Source organism: Pelodiscus sinensis, chromosome 11 (assembly GCF_052426305.1).
Source record: "Pelodiscus sinensis isolate ZL-2025 chromosome 11, ASM5242630v1, whole genome shotgun sequence".
NCBI lineage: Eukaryota > Metazoa > Chordata > Testudines > Trionychidae > Pelodiscus > Pelodiscus sinensis.
Genome location: NC_143062.1, coordinates 53,008,054 through 53,027,384, shown reverse-complemented (window position 1 = coordinate 53,027,384; position 19,331 = coordinate 53,008,054). Strand labels below are relative to the sequence as shown.

The following is a 19,331-nucleotide window of genomic DNA, read 5'->3' as shown; positions in this document are numbered from 1 at the left end:
ACTTCCAGTTCCAGATGAGGTTGACTGGTCAGTTCATAACTCAAATTCTACTGTATTTGTTTCCAGTTGTATGAATCTCTGTTCTTTGCTAAATAAACATACACCTGCTTTTGCTAACCACACGCCACTCCGATGTTTGGGAACAGCAGTTCTGGTGATTGTGTGTTGGCTGGAACAGGAGCTATGTGGAGGACTTGGAGAGTATCTAGCACCTACTTGCAAAGGGGCAGCAGAGCTGGGGGTGGTGATAGACACAGACAGCCCACGGTTGTCAGGGACCTGAGCATTGGTAGCTGCAAACAAGACACTCTCACACTCAGGCCAGGTGGTAACAAAGGGCCTCACAGCCCTGCATTCCCCTGGAGTGCTGCATGGGACAACACTCCTACTAGAGGTGTTAATGAAAGGGTTACCTGGTAAGCATCTCCCTTAATGGCTGATGCTTCCTGGGTAATGGTTAACTGGCCCTCTGGGAGCAGCCCCCCCCCATGGTCCAGCTGCCCGTGGAGAGCTGCTCGTCCTCTGGGCCCCCCACGAATGGCTGCTGGCGGGAGCGGGCTCCCTCCCCACACCCCCTTTAATGGGTGACAGGGTTAAGCACAGTGCTAGTCTTGTGTTGGACACTTGAATTTAGCATCCCTGCCCTCGACAGGCCTCACACGGCTGCAGTAAGTGTCTGCAGGAGCAAGCTGGCCAGCGGGGATGCCTGTGAGGATGGGACCCACCCCCCACCCCGGTTGCAAGCCCGTGTGTTCTCAAGGAGCCTCCTGGCCCTGGTGGGAGGCAGGAGTGAGACAACGGACTTTTCTCTCTGCCTGGCAGGTTTGAGAGCACGGTGCATGTCGGCAAGCTGCAGGAGCTCATGAACCGCAGTAGGATGGCCAGGTGCAGAGGCCGCTTTGTGTGCCCAGTCATTCTGTACAAGGGGAAGGTAAGACTGCGGACGCGCGTCTCTGCTTGGCGGGGGCCGTCCCTTCTCCCGGCGGGGGCGGCGCAAGGCTGCGTACGCGTCTCTGCTTGGCGGGGGCCGTCCCTTCTCCCGGCGGGGGCGGCGCAAGGCTGCGTACGCGCGTCTCTGCTTGGCGGGGGCCGTCCCTTCTCCCGGCGGGGGCGGCGCAAGGCTGCGTACACGCGTCTCTGCTTGGCGGGGGCCGTCCCTTCTCCCGGCGGGGGCGGTGCAAGGCTGCGTACACGCGTCTCTGCTTGGCGGGGGCCGTCCCTTCTCCCGGCGGGGGCGGCGCAAGGCTGCGTACGCGCGTCTCTGCTTGGCGGGGGCCGTCCCTTCTCCCGGCGGGGGCAGCGCAAGGCTGCGTACGCGTCTCTGCTTGGCGGGGGCCGTCCCTTCTCCCGGCGGGGGCGGCGCAAGGCTGCGTACGCGTCTCTGCTTGGCGGGGGCCGTCCCTTCTCCCGGCGGGGGCGGCGCAAGGCTGCGTACGCGTCTCTGCTTGGCGGGGGCCGTCCCTTCTCCCGGCGGGGGCGGCGCAAGGCTGCGTACGCGTCTCTGCTTGGCGGGGGCCGTCCCTTCTCCCGGCGGGGGCGGTGCAAGGCTGCGTACGCGTCTCTGCTTGGCGGGGGCCGTCCCTTCTCCCGGCGGGGGCGGTGCAAGGCTGCGTACACGCGTCTCTGCTTGGCGGGGGCCGTCCCTTCTCCCGGCGGGGGCGGCGCAAGGCTGCGTACGCGTCTCTGCTTGGCGGGGGCCGTCCCTTCTCCCGGCGGGCGCAGTGCAAGGCTGCGTACGCGTCTCTGCTTGGCGGGGGCCGACCCTTCTCCCGGCGGGGGCGGCGCAAGGCTGCGTACGCGCGTCTCTGCTTGGCGGGGGCCGTCCCTTCTCCCGGCGGGGGCGGCGCAAGGCTGCGTACGCGTCTCTGCTTGGCGGGGGCCGTCCCTTCTCCCGGCGGGGGCGGCGCAAGGCTGCGTACGCGTCTCTGCTTGGCGGGGGCCGTCCCTACTCCCGGCGGGGGCGGCGCAAGGCTGCGTACGCGTCTCTGCTTGGCGGGGGCCGTCCCTTCTCCCAGCGGGGGCGGCGCAAGGCTGCGTACGCGTCTCTGCTTGGCGGGGGCCGTCCCTTCTCCCGGCGGGGGCGGTGCAAGGCTGCGTACGCGTCTCTGCTTGGCGGGGGCCGTCCCTTCTCCCAGCGGGGGCGGCGCAAGGCTGCGTACGCGTCTCTGCTTGGCGGGGGCCGTCCCTTCTCCCGGCGGGGGCGGCGCAAGGCTGCGTACACGTCTCTGCTTGGCGGGGGCCGTCCCTACTCCCGGCGGGCGCGGTGCAAGGCTGCGTACGCGTCTCTGCTTGGCGGGGGCCGTCCCTTCTCCCGGCGGGGGCGGCGCAAGGCTGCGTGCGCGTCTCTGCTTGGCGGGGGCCGTCCCTTCTCCCGGCGGGCGCAGTGCAAGGCTGCGTACGCGTCTCTGCTTGGCGGGGGCCGACCCTTCTCCCAGCGGGGGCGGCGCAAGGCTGCGTACGCGTCTCTGCTTGGCGGGGGCCGTCCCTTCTCCCGGCGGGGGCGGCGCAAGGCTGCGTACACGCGTCTCTGCTTGGCGGGGGCCGTCCCTACTCCCGGCGGGCGCGGCGCAAGGCTGCGTACGCGTCTCTGCTTGGCGGGGGCCGTCCCTTCTCCCGGCGGGGGCGGCGCAAGGCTGCGTACGCGTCTCTGCTTGGCGGGGGCCGTCCCTTCTCCCGGCGGGGGCGGTGCAAGGCTGCGTACGCGCGTCTCTGCTTGGCGGGGGCCGTCCCTTCTCCCGGCGGGGGCAGCGCAAGGCTGCGTACGCGTCTCTGCTTGGCGGGGGCCGTCCCTTCTCCCGGCGGGGGCGGCGCAAGGCTGCGTACGCGTCTCTGCTTGGCGGGGGCCGTCCCTTCTCCCGGCGGGGGCGGCGCAAGGCTGCGTACGCGTCTCTGCTTGGCGGGGGCCGTCCCTTCTCCCAGCGGGGGCGGCGCAAGGCTGCGTACGCGTCTCTGCTTGGCGGGGGCCGTCCCTTCTCCCGGCGGGGGCGGCGCAAGGCTGCGTACGCGCGTCTCTGCTTGGCGGGGGCCGTCCCTTCTCCCGGCGGGGGCGGCGCAAGGCTGCGTACGCGCGTCTCTGCTTGGCGGGGGCCGTCCCTTCTCCCGGCGGGGGCGGTGCAAGGCTGCGTACACGTCTCTGCTTGGCGGGGGCCGTCCCTTCTCCCGGCGGGGGCGGCGCAAGGCTGCGTACGCGTCTCTGCTTGGCGGGGGCCGTCCCTTCTCCCGGCGGGCGCAGTGCAAGGCTGCGTACGCGTCTCTGCTTGGCGGGGGCCGACCCTTCTCCCGGCGGGGGCGGCGCAAGGCTGCGTACGCGTCTCTGCTTGGCGGGGGCCGTCCCTTCTCCCGGCGGGGGCGGCGCAAGGCTGCGTACGCGTCTCTGCTTGGCGGGGGCCGTCCCTTCTCCCGGCGGGCGCGGCGCGAGGCTGCGTACGCGCGTCTCTGCTTGGCGGGGGCCGTCCCTTCTCCCGGCGGGGGCGGCGCAAGGCTGCGTACGCGTCTCTGCTTGGCGGGGGCCGTCCCTTCTCCCGGCGGGGGCGGCGCAAGGCTGCGTACGCGTCTCTGCTTGGCGGGGGCCGTCCCTTCTCCCGGCGGGGGTGGCGCAAGGCTGCGTACGCGTCTCTGCTTGGCGGGGGCCGTCCCTTCTCCCGGCGGGGGCGGCGCAAGACTGCGTACGCGTCTCTGCTTGGCGGGGGCCGTCCCTTCTCCCGGCGGGGGCGGTGCAAGGCTGCGTACGCGCGTCTCTGCTTGGCGGGGGCCGTCCCTTCTCCCGGCGGGGGCGGCGCAAGGCTGCGTACGCGTCTCTGCTTGGCGGGGGCCGTCCCTTCTCCCGGCGGGGGCGGCGCAAGGCTGCGTACGTGTGTCTCTGCTTGGCGGGGGCCGTCCCTTCTCCCGGCGGGGGCGGCGCAAGGCTGCGTACGCGCGTCTCTGCTTGGCGGGGGCCGTCCCTTCTCCCGGCGGGGGCGGCGCAAGGCTGCGTACGCGCGTCTCTGCTTGGCGGGGGCCGTCCCTTCTCCCGGCGGGGGCGGCGCAAGGCTGCGTACACGCGTCTCTGCTTGGCGGGGGCCGTCCCTACTCCCGGCGGGCGCGGCGCAAGGCTGCGTACGCGTCTCTGCTTGGCGGGGGCCGTCCCTTCTCCCGGCGGGGGCGGCGCAAGGCTGCGTACACGCGTCTCTGCTTGGCGGGGGCCGTCCCTACTCCCGGCGGGCGCGGCGCAAGGCTGCGTACGCGCGTCTCTGCTTGGCGGGGGCCGTCCCTTCTCCCGGCGGGGGCGGCGCAAGGCTGCGTACGCGCGTCTCTGCTTGGCGGGGGCCGTCCCTTCTCCCGGCGGGGGCGGCGCAAGGCTGTGTACGCGCGTCTCTGCTTGGCGGGGGCCGTCCCTTCTCCCGGCGGGGGCGGCGCAAGGCTGCGTACGCGCGTCTCTGCTTGGCGGGGCCGTCCCTTCTCCCGGCGGGGGCGGTGCAAGGCTGCGTACACGCGTCTCTGCTTGGCGGGGGCCGTCCCTTCTCCCGGCGGGGGCGGCGCAAGGCTGCGTACGCGCGTCTCTGCTTGGCGGGGGCCGTCCCTTCTCCCGGCGGGGGCGGCGCAAGGCTGCGTACGCGTCTCTGCTTGGCGGGGGCCGTCCCTTCTCCCGGCGGGGGCGGCGCAAGGCTGCGTACGCGCGTCTCTGCTTGGCGGGGGCCGTCCCTTCTCCCGGCGGGGGCGGCGCAAGGCTGCGTACGCGCGTCTCTGCTTGGCGGGGGCCGTCCCTTCTCCCGGCGGGGGCGGCGCAAGACTGCGTACGCGCGTCTCTGCTTGGCGGGGGCCGTCCCTTCTCCCGGCGGGGGCGGTGCAAGGCTGCGTACGCCTCTCTGCTTGGCGGGGGCCGTCCCTTCTCCCGGCGGGGGCGGCGCAAGGCTGCGTACGCGTCTCTGCTTGGCGGGGGCCGTCCCTTCTCCCGGCGGGGGCGGCGCAAGGCTGCGTACGCGTCTCTGCTTGGCGGGGGCCGTCCCTTCTCCCGGCGGGGGCGGCGCAAGGCTGCGTACGCGCGTCTCTGCTTGGCGGGGGCCGTCCCTTCTCCCGGCGGGGGCGGCGCAAGGCTGCGTACGCGCGTCTCTGCTTAGCGGGGGCCGTCCCTTCTCCCGGCGGGGGCGGCGCAAGGCTGCGTACGCGCGTCTCTGCTTGGCGGGGGCCGTCCCTTCTCCCGGCGGGGGCGACGCAAGGCTGCGTACGCGTCTCTGCTTGGCGGGGGCCGTCCCTTCTCCCGGCGGGGGCGGCGCAAGGCTGCGTACGCGCGTCTCTGCTTGGCGGGGGCCGTCCCTTCTCCCGGCGGGCGCGGCGCAAGGCTGCGTACGCGTCTCTGCTTGGCGGGGGCCGTCCCTTCTCCTGGCGGGGGCGGCGCAAGACTGCGTACGCGCGTCTCTGCTTGGCGGGGGCCGTCCCTTCTCCCGGCGGGCGCAGTGCAAGGCTGCGTACGCGTCTCTGCTTGGCGGGGGCCGTCCCTTCTCCCGGCGGGGGCGGCGCAAGGCTGCGTACGCGTCTCTGCTTGGCGGGGGCCGTCCCTTCTCCCGGCGGGGGCGGCGCAAGGCTGCGTGCGCGTCTCTGCTTGGCGGGGGCCGTCCCTTCTCCCGGCGGGGGCGGCGCAAGGCTGCGTACGCGCGTCTCTGCTTGGCGGGGGCCGTCCCTTCTCCCGGCGGGGGCGGCGCAAGGCTGCGTACGCGTCTCTGCTTGGCGGGGGCCGTCCCTTCTCCCGGCGGGGGCGGCGCAAGGCTGCGTACGCGCGTCTCTGCTTGGCGGGGGCCGTCCCTTCTCCCGGCGGGGGCGGCGCAAGGCTGCGTACGCGTCTCTGCTTGGCGGGGGCCGTCCCTTCTCCCGGCGGGCGCGGCGCAAGGCTGCGTACGCGCGTCTCTGCTTAGCGGGGGCCGTCCCTTCTCCCGGCGGGGGCGGCGCAAGGCTGCGTACGCGCGTCTCTGCTTGGCGGGGGCCGTCCCTTCTCCCGGCGGGGGCGGCGCAAGGCTGCGTACGCGCGTCTCTGCTTGGCGGGGGCCGTCCCTTCTCCCGGCGGGGGCGGCGCAAGGCTGCGTACACGCGTCTCTGCTTGGCGGGGGCCGTCCCTACTCCCGGCGGGCGCGGCGCAAGGCTGCGTACGCGTCTCTGCTTGGCGGGGGCCGTCCCTTCTCCCGGCGGGGGCGGCGCAAGGCTGCGTACACGCGTCTCTGCTTGGCGGGGGCCGTCCCTACTCCCGGCGGGCGCGGCGCAAGGCTGCGTACGCGCGTCTCTGCTTGGCGGGGGCCGTCCCTTCTCCCGGCGGGGGCGGCGCAAGGCTGCGTACGCGCGTCTCTGCTTGGCGGGGGCCGTCCCTTCTCCCGGCGGGGGCGGCGCAAGGCTGTGTACGCGCGTCTCTGCTTGGCGGGGGCCGTCCCTTCTCCCGGCGGGGGCGGCGCAAGGCTGCGTACGCGCGTCTCTGCTTGGCGGGGGCCGTCCCTTCTCCCGGCGGGGGCGGTGCAAGGCTGCGTACACGCGTCTCTGCTTGGCGGGGGCCGTCCCTTCTCCCGGCGGGGGCGGCGCAAGGCTGCGTACGCGCGTCTCTGCTTGGCGGGGGCCGTCCCTTCTCCCGGCGGGGGCGGCGCAAGGCTGCGTACGCGCGTCTCTGCTTGGCGGGGGCCGTCCCTTCTCCCGGCGGGGGCGGCGCAAGGCTGCGTACGCGCGTCTCTGCTTGGCGGGGGCCGTCCCTTCTCCCGGCGGGGGCGGCGCAAGACTGCGTACGCGCGTCTCTGCTTGGCGGGGGCCGTCCCTTCTCCCGGCGGGGGCGGTGCAAGGCTGCGTACGCCTCTCTGCTTGGCGGGGGCCGTCCCTTCTCCCAGCGGGGGCGGCGCAAGGCTGCGTACGCGTCTCTGCTTGGCGGGGGCCGTCCCTTCTCCCGGCGGGGGCGGCGCAAGGCTGCGTACGCGTCTCTGCTTGGCGGGGGCCGTCCCTTCTCCCGGCGGGGGCGGCGCAAGGCTGCGTACGCGCGTCTCTGCTTGGCGGGGGCCGTCCCTTCTCCCGGCGGGGGCGGCGCAAGGCTGCGTACGCGCGTCTCTGCTTAGCGGGGGCCGTCCCTTCTCCCGGCGGGGGCGGCGCAAGGCTGCGTACGCGCGTCTCTGCTTGGCGGGGGCCGTCCCTTCTCCCGGCGGGGGCGGCGCAAGGCTGCGTACGCGTCTCTGCTTGGCGGGGGCCGTCCCTTCTCCCGGCGGGGGCGGCGCAAGGCTGCGTACGCGCGTCTCTGCTTGGCGGGGGCCGTCCCTTCTCCCGGCGGGCGCGGCGCAAGGCTGCGTACGCGTCTCTGCTTGGCGGGGGCCGTCCCTTCTCCTGGCGGGGGCGGCGCAAGACTGCGTACGCGCGTCTCTGCTTGGCGGGGGCCGTCCCTTCTCCCGGCGGGCGCAGTGCAAGGCTGCGTACGCGTCTCTGCTTGGCGGGGGCCGTCCCTTCTCCCGGCGGGGGCGGCGCAAGGCTGCGTACGCGTCTCTGCTTGGCGGGGGCCGTCCCTTCTCCCGGCGGGGGCGGCGCAAGGCTGCGTACGCGTCTCTGCTTGGCGGGGGCCGTCCCTTCTCCCGGCGGGGGCGGCGCAAGGCTGCGTACGCGCGTCTCTGCTTGGCGGGGGCCGTCCCTTCTCCCGGCGGGGGCGGCGCAAGGCTGCGTACGCGTCTCTGCTTGGCGGGGGCCGTCCCTTCTCCCGGCGGGGGCGGCGCAAGGCTGCGTACGCGCGTCTCTGCTTGGCGGGGGCCGTCCCTTCTCCCGGCGGGGGCGGCGCAAGGCTGCGTACGCGTCTCTGCTTGGCGGGGGCCGTCCCTTCTCCCGGCGGGCGCGGCGCAAGGCTGCGTACGCGCGTCTCTGCTTAGCGGGGGCCGTCCCTTCTCCCGGCGGGGGCGGCGCAAGGCTGCGTACGCGCGTCTCTGCTTGGCGGGGGCCGTCCCTTCTCCCGGCGGGGGCAGTGCAAGGCTACGTACGCGTCTCTGCTTGGCGGGGGCCGTCCCTTCTCCCGGCGGGGGCGGCGCAAGGCTGCGTACGCGCGTCTCTGCTTGGCGGGGGCCGTCCCTTCTCCCGGCGGGCGCGGCGCAAGGCTGCGTACGCGTCTCTGCTTGGCGGGGGCCGTCCCTTCTCCTGGCGGGGGCGGCGCAAGACTGCGTACGCGCGTCTCTGCTTGGCGGGGGCCGTCCCTTCTCCCGGCGGGCGCAGTGCAAGGCTGCGTACGCGTCTCTGCTTGGCGGGGGCCGTCCCTTCTCCCGGCGGGGGCGGCGCAAGGCTGCGTACGCGTCTCTGCTTGGCGGGGGCCGTCCCTTCTCCCAGCGGGGGCGGCGCGAGGCTGCGTACGCGCGTCTCTGCTTGGCGGGGGCCGTCCCTTCTCCTGGCGGGCGCAGTGCAAGGCTGCGTACGCGCGTCTCTGCTTGGCGGGGGCCGTCCCTTCTCCCGGCGGGGGTGGCGCATAAGTAAGTTCTCTCTCCCACCTCTGTCCGCTCTTTTTCTCCAGCACGTGTGCAGGTCAGCCACCCTGGCGGGATGGGGGGAGCTGTATGGTCGTACTGGATACAACTACATTTTCTCAGGTAAGCCAGGCTCCTAACAGCGTGTGCTCCTTGTATAGGTCCTGGGAGTCCGTGTGAACATGCGATCAGTGCTCCATCGAGGGTGGGTGCCTGGGCCCGTTCGTACTAACCTGCAATATGGGTATGTCCTGGCTCCCAATCACTAGAAAGATATCGACACATTGAGAGTTCAGTGACTACTAGCAAAAGGTGTAAAGGCACCAGTGTGTCCAGCCTGCTGCATGCCACGGAGGGCGACTCTCGGGCACCATTGTTTCCAGGCTGCTGCATGCCAGGGAGGGCGACTCTCTGGCACCAGTGTGTTCAGCCTGCTGCATGCCAGGGAGGGCGACTCTCTGGCACCATTGCTTCCAGGCTGCTGCATGCCAGGGAGGGCGACTCTCTGGCACCAGTGTGTCCAGCCTGCTTCATGCCACGGAGGGCGACTCTCGGGAACCAGTGTGTCCAGGCTGCTGCATGCCAGGGAGGGCGACTCTCTGGCACCAGTGTGTCCAGCCTGCTGCATGCCACGGAGGGCGACTCTCGGGAACCAGTGTGTCCAGGCTGCTGCATGCCAGGGAGGGCGACTCTCGGGCACCAGTGTGTTCAGCCTGCTGCATGCCACGGAGGGCGACTCTCTGGCACCAGTGTGTTCAGCCTGCTGCATGCCATGGAGGGCGACTCTCTGGCACCAGTGTGTCCAGGCTGCTGCATGCCAGGGAGGGCGACTCTCGGGCACCAGTGTGTCCAGCCTGCTGCATGCCACGGAGGGCGACTCTCTGGCACCAGTGTGTCCAGGCTGCTGCATGCCACGGAGGGCGACTCTCTGGCACCAGTGTGTTCAGCCTGCTGCATGCCAGGGAGGGCGACTCTCTGGCACCATTGTTTCCAGGCTGCTGCATGCCAGGGAGGGCGACTCTCTGGCACCAGTGTGTCCAGCCTGCTGCATGCCACGGAGGGCGACTCTCGGGCACCAGTGTGTCCAGCCTGCTGCATGCCACGGAGGGCGACTCTCGGGCACCAGTGTGTCCAGGCTGCTGCATGCCAGGGAGGGCGACTCTCGGGCACCAGTGTGTCCAGCCTGCTGCATGCCAGGGAGGGCGACTCTCTGGCACCAGTGTGTCCAGCCTGCTGCATGCCACTAAAGGGAGAGACTTGCTGTGTTGCATGGACTATAGCTAGGGAAAGGGCAGAGGGCAGGCAGTCCAGGCAGGGTGGTGGTATGTGTGTCTCCAGGGACGTGGTAGGAGCCCAGCGCCGGGGCTGTCTAAACCTAGGCTGGAGAGAGCACAAGCAAGCGTGGGGCGTGGGGCTGCCGTGGCTCTGTGACCTGCTGAGGATGGTCACAGTGGAGATCTGTCGAGTGACAGAGCCAACCGGCACGCCACTTGTGGGGGGAGTTTGGAGTTGTTACTTATCTGTTGTCCCTGCTGTGGCGTCCTGCAGGGGGCTCTGACGATGCTTGGGCCGATCCCGAAGACCTTTCAGAAGAAGATACTGTGTTCAGGTCTGTATGTGGCATTTGGGAGGGGAGAAAAGAGGGCAGATCTGATTGGCCCTTGAATTTCCAGCACCTCCCAGGCTAAGCTGGACTGTGGGAGCAGGGTGGGGCACTGCGAGCTGTGGGCTTCTTGGCTCGTGAAGATGAGCTCTTCTGAATGTTTCTGGATGTAGGTACAAACCGAGACGCTGATGTGCTAGCACACTGGGCCAGGCAGCTCTAAAGGCTCCTAAGCCCTCATGGAAGGCTGAGAGGGAGGGACTGGGGCAGGCAGATGCAAGACATTCAAGAGGCTCCTAATTTACACAGAAATGGCACTTCTGAGACTAGCAGGTGTATATCCCAGCCAGAGGAGAAGGGGTAGCGAGGACCAGGCTGCACATGTGACTGCAGCCCGTGATGGAGCGGCACAGGAAGAGGCCCCCAAAGGAGCAGCATTCCGCTTGCCAAAGTGCAGCAACTGTACCTGGAAGGGAAATCCTGCCGAATCATGACTGGGGGGGGTGGCAGAGCAGTGCTGAAAGAGAGAGGTTCAGTACAGCGTGGGGACAGAGCAGGGCTGGGAAGCGATCAGCAGATGAATGGTACCAGGCGCGGTGTTAAGCAAGGAAAGTACCATTTATTGAAATATGGTGAGTTCAGTTCCAGCACAGAATGCAAGGTGCACAGTGCTCCCGTATTTATTACTAATATTTGCATTGTGTAAAGAAAACAAAGCAATGGTATGTTTCCTTCAGCGAATACAAGCATGTGGTGCAATCTTTTTATCATGACTAAAATTCACGGCCACGAAAAACACATCTGGTCTTCCTGAAAAAATCTGTTCTTCTGTGAGCTTTTACCCTGTACTCTCCAGGTGTCACGAGGAGACCAGCGTCTCTCAGTCTGGGACTACTGACCCAAAACGGGAGCTCACAATGTTGGGGGCTGTCTTGTCCCCCTTGGGTGCTGTCTTTAGAGCCGGGTGGCCAGAGAGTGGCAGCAGCTGATCGAGGGCCTAGCTCTGCAGGCAGCAGTGCAAAATGGGGGTGATTCTAGACCACAAAACCCTTCTGTGCTGCTGCTGGTGGCAGCACTGCCTTCAGAGCTGGGCTCCCAGCCAGCAGCCACTGCTCTTCATGTGCCCAGCTCTTGAAGGCAGCACCTCCGCTAGCAGCAGCGGAGAAGTAAGGGTAGCAGTATTGCAGCCCCCTACAGTAACCTTGGAACCCTCCAAGGCCTTGGGTCAGGACTTCTGCAGTTACAGCACTGACATTTCAGACTTAGCTGAAAACATGACATTTATGATTTTAAAAATCTTATGACTATGCAATTGACCAAAATGGACTGTGAATTTGGTAGGGCCCTAATCATGAAAGGTAAACTTACAAATGTGGATTATGTACAAGCCCCCCCCATTCCCTTCCCACATTCAGAAACAAAACAGCATAAAACTTTAGAGCCTACAAATCCACTCAGTCCTACTTCTTGTTCAGCCAGTTGGTGAGACAGACCAGTTTGGTTACAATTTGTAGGAGAGAATGCTGCCTGCTCCTTGTTTCCAATGTCACCTGAAAGTGAGAACGGGGATTCGCATGGCGCTGTTGCAGCCAGCATTCATCATCATCCTCAACAGCCAGAGGCTCAACGCCTGTTGGTGTCTGATGCCTCCCTCACTATTTCCTTCATCTTTCCCTGTCCAGTGCGGAGTGGCTGATTTCTGTAGACTAGCTCCGCGCCAATCTACTAGATCATCTCCCCATTCTCAGTGGGGTCTGCCTCTCCTATTCGCACCAGCCATTATGCCAAATACCAGGGCTTAACTTTTCAATCATCGTTCATTCTGCAGATCTGCCCGAATAGCTGTACCTTCCGTTGTACAACCTTCTGCCGTAGGTTCTCTTTTGGCTGAATCTTCCTATAGAATTCCTCGTTGATGACCTTCTGCATCCATCCTAGCCTCAGGAGCTTTCTATAACAACTCCTCTCGAATGCCAATATCCTTCTCTTCGAATCTTTCGTTATCACCCATGTCTCTCATCCATATGTTTTCAAGATGCTCAGCTTCTTTCCTAAGCTAATCGCTTTACTTTTCCAGATCTTATCCATCGCCGTCAAACTCACTCTTGCTTTCGCTATTTCCTTCTTACAGTCTAGATCAGTGGTTCCCAAACTTTTTGGCATCACACCCCCCCCCCCTTTTTGATTTTTGAAAAACCCTCACATGCCTTTCCCCCCCCCCCCCAATAGAAGCAAAACTTGTTGATCAAAGAAAAAAGGAACTGAACAGGGCAGCAAAACTTAATGGGGGAGGGGGGAGGCTGGATCGCCTCATGGCCCCCCAGTTTGGGAACCCACGGTCTAGATCATGTGTCAAGTTGCTCCCCAAATATGTGAACTTCTCAACGTTCTCTAGTGCGATCCCATCTACACTGATCTTCCTTCCTATTTCCTTATCTCCAAATACCATTGTTTTATCAATATTCATAATCAGTCCAGACCGCTTCCCTTCCTCATTTAGCACCTGCACCGTTCTCGTTAGCTTCTCTTCATCTTCCTCGATGATAACGATATCATCCGCGAACCTCAAGTTGTTAATTCTCATCCCGTGCACCGATACCCTTCTACCTCTCCCTTAATCTTGTCCATCGAGCTCTGAAAGTGAGAATGGGGATACGCTTGTTGCTGTGGTAGCCGGCATTGCAAGATATTTATATGCCAGATATGCTAAAGATTCCTATGTTCCTTTGTGCTCCAGACACCATTCCAGAGGCTGTGTCCATGCTAAGGATGGGCTCTGCTCAAGAATGAGCCAAAGCGGAGGCGACCGAGGCATGTTCGTTTATATCCTTTGAATAAGATGCTACCAGCAGAAGGTTGATTTTCTTTTTTGGTGGTTCAGATTTGATAGTGCTGCTCTTTTAAGGCTTGTGAACGCATGCTTCACACCTCGTCCCGCTCAGATTTTGGATGGCACTTCAAATTCTTGAGTTGCCGTAGTTATTTTTAGAAATCTCACGTTGGTACCTTCTTTGTTTTCTCAAATCCACTGTGAAAATGTTCTTAAAACAGACATGTTCTGGGTTCCCGTCTGAGACTGCTATCACCTGAAATATGTGGCAGAATGCATGTAAAAGAAGAGGCACTATATAGTTTTTCCCCAAGGAGTACAGGCACAAATGTTAACACTTTTTTTAACGAGCATCAGTAGCGTGGAAGTCTCTTCTCTGGCCGACGCATGAAGGGGTGTGCTGATGTTTGTCCTGTCTACACGTAGATTGAAAAGGGTTGTGCAATTGCTGTTTGTGCTTTCAGGCGCCGACATAAATAAGCAGCAGGCAGCAGTATCTCCCACAATCGTAAACAAGTGTCTTTGTGTAGCTGACCCAGAAATAGGGCTGAGCGGACTCTCAGGCTGTAAAGTTGTATGTTGTTTTGGTTTTGAGTGCAGTTATGTAACACAAGAAAAGTATATTTGTAAAGTACACTTTCACGGTAGAAATTGCACTACAGTACTTGCATAAGAGAACTTGAAAAATACAATTTCTTTGATAATTTTTACAGGGCAAATATTTGTCATGAAAATAATATAAAGTGAGTGCTGTACCTTTCTATTCTGCTTTGTAATAGAAATCAAGATATCTGAAAATGTAGAAGACCCTTCCATCGATTTCAGTTAGCATTCTGCTACTTAACAGTGCAATTACTCACAATTAATTTTTAGTAAAAAAAAGAATTGGCTGAGTTAACTGCGCTGAATCGACAGCTCCACGGCAGTGGGAGCAGCTCAGAGCTGTGCCACTGAGAGGTCGTGTTCGTCCTGCGGGACGTGAAGCAGGAATCAATTCAGGGGACTCCAAGTCCGTGTTGAGCCCGAGTTCAGCCCTGTCTGGGCATATCAGCCCCTGAAGCGGTTGCCTCCTTTCTTACCAGCTCTTGCTAGGCCAGGCCTAGAGGGCTCCATTGCGGGTCTGAGGCTTCCATGCTGTAGTTATGTGGAAGCAGGTAGCTGGGGCAGCCAGGAAAATGCAGGAAGTTGGGCCGCCTTTGCAGGTGGGGCGCTCCAGAGGGCTTTCGGGAGATGCTGTTTTCTGAGGATGGCCAAGCACGTGGGCTCCAGATGTTCGAGCCGAGGCCTGCCTTGCTTGCTTGGTGCTGTGCACTTTTTCTCCAATGTAAGTCAATTGCAGAAAGTCCCGCAGGTTCTGAGACTGCCTCAGCCCTTCGCCTCTGCGCTCTTAGGCTATGTCTACACAGCACAGTCTGCGTTTCCACACAGGCAGTTATTTTGCTATCGTGTCGAGCTGGAGGACTGCTCCCTCCGACTCGGTGACCCTCCCTGTGCGAGGAGTGGGGGAAGGGGCGCTCAGACGGAGGGCTGTGTAGACAGCGCCCAACGCGAAAAAGCTGGGCAGTCCGGGTAGGAGCCCGCTTCTCAGCGCAGGGCAGGGCGGGAGATCTCAGGGTCAGTGCTGCGGGGGGTCTAGCCCAGGCTCCGCTCAGCCCTGGTTAGACGTTCGAACCTCTCAGCTCAGGACTGGCCCTGAGAATGGCGCCTCGCCCTGTACTTGGTTGCAGAAACGCCGACTCCCAGCTCTTTGACAAGGTCCGGGGCCACGATATCAAGCTGCTCCGCTACCTGTCTGTCAGGTACATCTGTGACCTGATGGTGGAGAACAAGAAGGTGAAGTTTGGCTTAAAGTGAGTCTGGCGCTCTTCGTCCCCATGGGGGCGCTGCGCGGTCGCTGTGTGCTGGCTTCCTCCCTGCTCCCCTGGAGGGTTCTCCAGGCCTTCAGCTGGTGCCTTGCAGGGAAATCCAGAGGCCCGCCCCTCTCTTCCGTCCCTGCTCCAGCAGGCTGCTGGACTTGGTTGTCTTCTGCGTGAGATTCCTGTGTGTCGTGGGGGGCTGTGGGGCGCAGTCCCCGGAGTGGTGATGGGATTCCTCCGGGGAGGCCGAGCTGGTGTGACGGTCGATTGGGAGACTCCTCTTGGGGTGGGAGGAGGAGTGTTTGGGAATCCTGGGCTGAGCTGGGGCAACTGTCCACGCGCTGGACTCTTGCCCCTCGCCTGGGACGGTCTGGTCTGGAGCAGGGTCGGAGGAATGGCTTCGCTGCAGGTTCTCCGTGTGCTGAGCCCTGTTCTCTCCTCCTCAGCGTGACCTCCTCCGAGAAAGTGGACAAAGCCCAGCGCTACGCTGACTTCACCCTCCTCTCCATCCCGTATCCAGGTAGGGGCCACGTGCCGCTGGGTGGGGAGAAGCTGGACCTGCTGGCTGTCTGATTCCTGGAGGAGGGGACCGTCTCTCAGAGTGGGAATGGGCCAATGGGCGCGGCAGCATCCATCTGTGGTGGGCCCTCCTGGTGCCGGCCCGTTTCCTCCCTCCGCAGTGTGGGGGCCCCCGTGCAGGGGGCTAGCCGCAAGCCCTGTCTGGCTCACATGCTTCCGGGGTATGGCAGCCCCCTCGGGCTCCAGTGTGTGCCGGGGCCACAGGCTGGGCATGGGCCTTTGGCGGAGAACGGAGCTCAGCTCTCCCCAAGGATTCGACCTGTACAAGCATTGCCAGGCTCTGGCGGCCGCAGCGCGGTGCCTGAGACGCAAACCGGGAGCGTAGTGCAGGACGCTAGCCACAGAAACCCAAACAGCGGGAGGCGGCTTCTCAGGGCTCCCGGCTGCACCCCCACAGGGGGGAGCCGTCTCCATGGACGCGGGGAGTGCCCGATGGCTCGGCTGGGGAGCCCCTGGCATGGCACCGCTGTGGCAGCGTGCTAGGGCTCAGCTCCCCCTTGCCGCCTGGGGGTGCTAATAGCTCTTGGCCGTTGTCCTGCTGGCAGCCTCCATTGGTTGGGGGTCCCCTCCCGCTCCCTCAGAGCCAGGCTAAGGCCTGTGGGAAGCCCCTGGCCCCTCTGCCACGCGGCGGCCTGTGCAACTCCTGCCTGAAGGGCTCAGGGAGGGTCACCAGGCGGAAAGTGCAAGACCTAGGGCGAAGGGGAGAGACGCCTGGCTGAAGTGCCTGCTGATGGAGGCAGCGCTCTGTCCCCAAGTGGCTCCGGCATCCATACGGGACCCCTCGCGCCAAAGGAGGCGACTACCCGGGAGTACTGGCCTCCAGCCCTGAAGCCCAGCACGTGGGGGCATCGCTCTAGGAAGAAGAGGGCAGAGGGGCCACAGGGTGCGTCCTCTGCCGGGCCCCCCGAGCCTGCCTCACTCACCACACAGCCTTCGATTCCCACCATTCAGGGAGCCGGTGAGTCCAGAGCCAGAAGTGGGGGGCAGGTGACCCAGGCCCCCCCGCCAGGCAGGGTACGTTCGAGGTGGCCCGGGACTTGCTGGAGCTGACACAGCCCCAATGTCAGTGCCACCTGCCCTGTCACCTTGCTGGTGTCGACAGGCCTGGCCTGCGTGGTGCCGATGGCAACGCTGCCTCCGATGGGGTATCAGGGAAGCCAGCGATGCTGGACACCCCTGGTCTGTGTCAGGGCGCTCGCCGGAGACCCGTGTCTCCAGACGGAGGCATCACCCCACAGACCAGGCCTCAGTGGCACCCCACAGACCAGACCCTGCGGGCCTCAGTGGCACCTGTCCCCAGGGACTCCTCTGGCCACTTGGATCTCCAGAGACCCCGGGGTGGGGGCCGTGTCTAGGCAAGCCCTGCCCAGCCTTCCTGTCTGAGGCAGGGCGCAGGTCTCCGAGTGTGCACCCTAAGCGGTGGTAACGTGGTGCTCCGCCCTGCTGCCACTGGGGACCTGGTGCCCTGTCGGGCAGGAGGTGCTAGCAGGGACCACCAGGGAAATGGGTGCTTGGCCGGTGGAGAACCTCCGTCTGCAGGCCGAGGGGGGCCCCTCGACATCGTGGCCAGCAGTGCTGAGGCGCTTTGTAAGCGAAAGGGGTGGCCAAAGCCGTGTGAGCACCTGACTGGACTGCTCACCCCAGCTGGGAACATGCCGCCTCCAAAAGCCAGGAGGCTGAGGCGCTGGACCTCTGCAAGAGTTGTGTGACGGGCCCCAGCCCCGCGTCCGCGCCCAGCCTCATGTGACCCCTGGATCTCCCTGGCCACACGCCAGAGGCTGCTCCTTGTGGGCGCTTGTGACGGACCGGGCCATGTCTGGGCACAGCTGAGGGCGTCCGCTCAGGGCGAATTGCTCAAATCCGGGGCTCCTTACAGCCCCCAGGCTGGTGACCTCTCCAAACAGGCCACAAACCAGTCCCACAGAGCGCTTCAGCTGCCTGCCTGAAGCCTCACGAGCAAAACCCCTCCGACACCCCAGCAATATCCGTGCCCCAGATGGCCCCGGGCCTCATACCTGGTTGGGGGGGTCCTAGCACCCAATCCCACCTACCCCGAACAAGTTCTGTCCGGTTCCAAGAAACCAGCCACAGATCCCTGGTCAATTTACCCTCTGGACCTTACCCACAAATCACGCTGGGCCAATCCTTTAGCATCTAACAACTAAAGGTTTATTACCACAAGAAAGAAAAGCATGAGAGTCAGGTTGTTAAAGGATAGTACGTCACATGCACCGAATCTCCCAGTCCTCGATGCAGGCTCTAGCAGAGATGTTACAGCTGCTGGTTTAAAAGTCCTTGTTGCACATCCTAGCATCAGGATGGGTTCACAGCTCTTCCGGGCTCTTCGATCCCTGCACTGCTGCCTCTGGGATGAAGTGCTGAGCTGAGAACAAGATGGAGTCAGCCACATGGCATCTTTATCCCTCCTTCCTGGTCTCTTCTTGGCTGCAGGAGATCACCTGGTCCTCAGCCTCTCTCTGCTGGCCGCTCTTAGGTGTCTGCCCTCATTCTTTAGGTGTGTCCTTGGCCCATCGAGTGCCATTGTCCCACAGGGCCTCGCTGATTAGCATGTCCACAGGCCGGGCTCTGCCCAATGCTCAACCACATGCAGAGAAATATCCAGTATCCACACAGACATTATACAGCCACATAAATAGCTTACATAGGATTATCAGATAATAAGCTTCTATTCAGCACCTCATTTGGCCCCCTTCTATACCATTCTTGGGGCCAGCACCCCCACCTCTGGGTGCAGCAGTGATCTGGCTGCTCCCCTCAAGATCCAGTAACGTGACAGCGCTGGCTCAGAATTTGCAGCGATCCCAGAGGAGGCGAGTGGGTTGCCCTGGATTCTGTGGACTCCGCGCCGGCCATAGGGAGGGTGGCCCTGGCCTGTGTCTGGGGAGGGGAAGAGGCCATGGATCACCTGGGGATTCCCTGGTCTGGTCCCTCCCTTGGCTCCGCCCAGGGCCTCCCCTTTTCGCAGAAGCTGGTTGGCAGCTGCACAGTCTGAGGGGCTTGGGAGTGACCCGTATGCCCCTAGGCAGTCACGCCCTGGGCTCACAGCCAGGGTCAGCAAGCCCCAGCCTGCCCCACAGTCCTGCCGGGCGCTCCAGCGGGACCTCGCCAGCACCAGGAAGTGGAGACGCTCCGGATCCCCCCCGAGTGGGGCGTGGCCGAGCCCAGCGGCGCCAGGGGCCTGAATCGGGCTTTTGAAGGGGACCCAAGGACAGCGCACCAGCCCGTCGCCCTCCTCCCCTCCCAGAGCCCAGCTCTAGTGCGCGTGGGCCCTGCTCGGCTCTCACCGCTGTGTCTGGGGCATTGGACCCAGGCAGTGCCCTCCCCAGGCCAATGCAGGGCCCTGCTCAGTAGCTGCTGCTGGGCAGGACGGGCATCCCATAGAGTTCAGGAGAAAGGCTTCTACTCCCGCCAGTGCCTAATCCCCAAGGGCAGGCCCCAGCCACGGCCTGCGTCCCCGCACCCCCACCTCTGCCCTGAGCCCCTCCTGCACCCCAACCCCCATCCCTCCCCTCCAGCCACGGCCTGCGTCCCCGTACCCCCACCTCTGCCCTGAGCCCCGCCTGCACCCCAACCCCCATCCCTCCCCTCCGGCCACGGCCTCAGTCCCTGCACCACCGCCTCTGCCCTGAGCCCCTCCTGCACCCCAACCCCCATCCCTCCCCTCCGGCCACGGCCTGCGTCCCCGCACTCCCACCTCTGCCCTGAGCCCCTCCTGCACCCCAACCCCCATCCCTCCCCTCCAGCCACGGCCTGCGTCCCCGCACCCCCACCTCTGCCCTGAGCCCTGCCTGCACCCCAACCCCCATCCCTCCCCTCCAGCCACGGCCTGCGTCCCCGTACCCCCACCTCTGCCCTGAGCCCCTCCTGCACCCCAACCCCCATCCCTCCCCTCCAGCCACGGCCTGCGTCCCCGTACCCCCACCTCTGCCCTGAGCCCCGCCTGCACCCCAACCCCCATCCCTCCCCTCCGGCCACGGCCTCAGTCCCTGCACCACCGCCTCTGCCCTGAG

At 64.7% G+C, this 19,331-nt stretch overlaps 1 protein-coding gene across 13 annotated transcripts in view; it reads left to right on the top strand.

The window, feature by feature from the left end:
- MTMR14 (myotubularin related protein 14) overlaps positions 1-19,331 on the top strand; it is a 59,481-nt gene that overhangs the window by 2,800 nt on the left and 37,350 nt on the right. For all 13 annotated transcript variants that reach the window (XM_075917276.2, XM_075917279.2, XM_075917272.2 and 10 more), the window contains 5 exons: positions 823-931; positions 8,480-8,555; positions 9,981-10,041; positions 14,593-14,715; positions 15,168-15,241. In XM_075917276.2, coding sequence (XP_075773391.1) covers positions 823-931; positions 8,480-8,555; positions 9,981-10,041; positions 14,593-14,715; positions 15,168-15,241 — 443 coding nt within the window. The remainder of the gene's footprint in view (positions 1-822; positions 932-8,479; positions 8,556-9,980; positions 10,042-14,592; positions 14,716-15,167; positions 15,242-19,331) is intronic.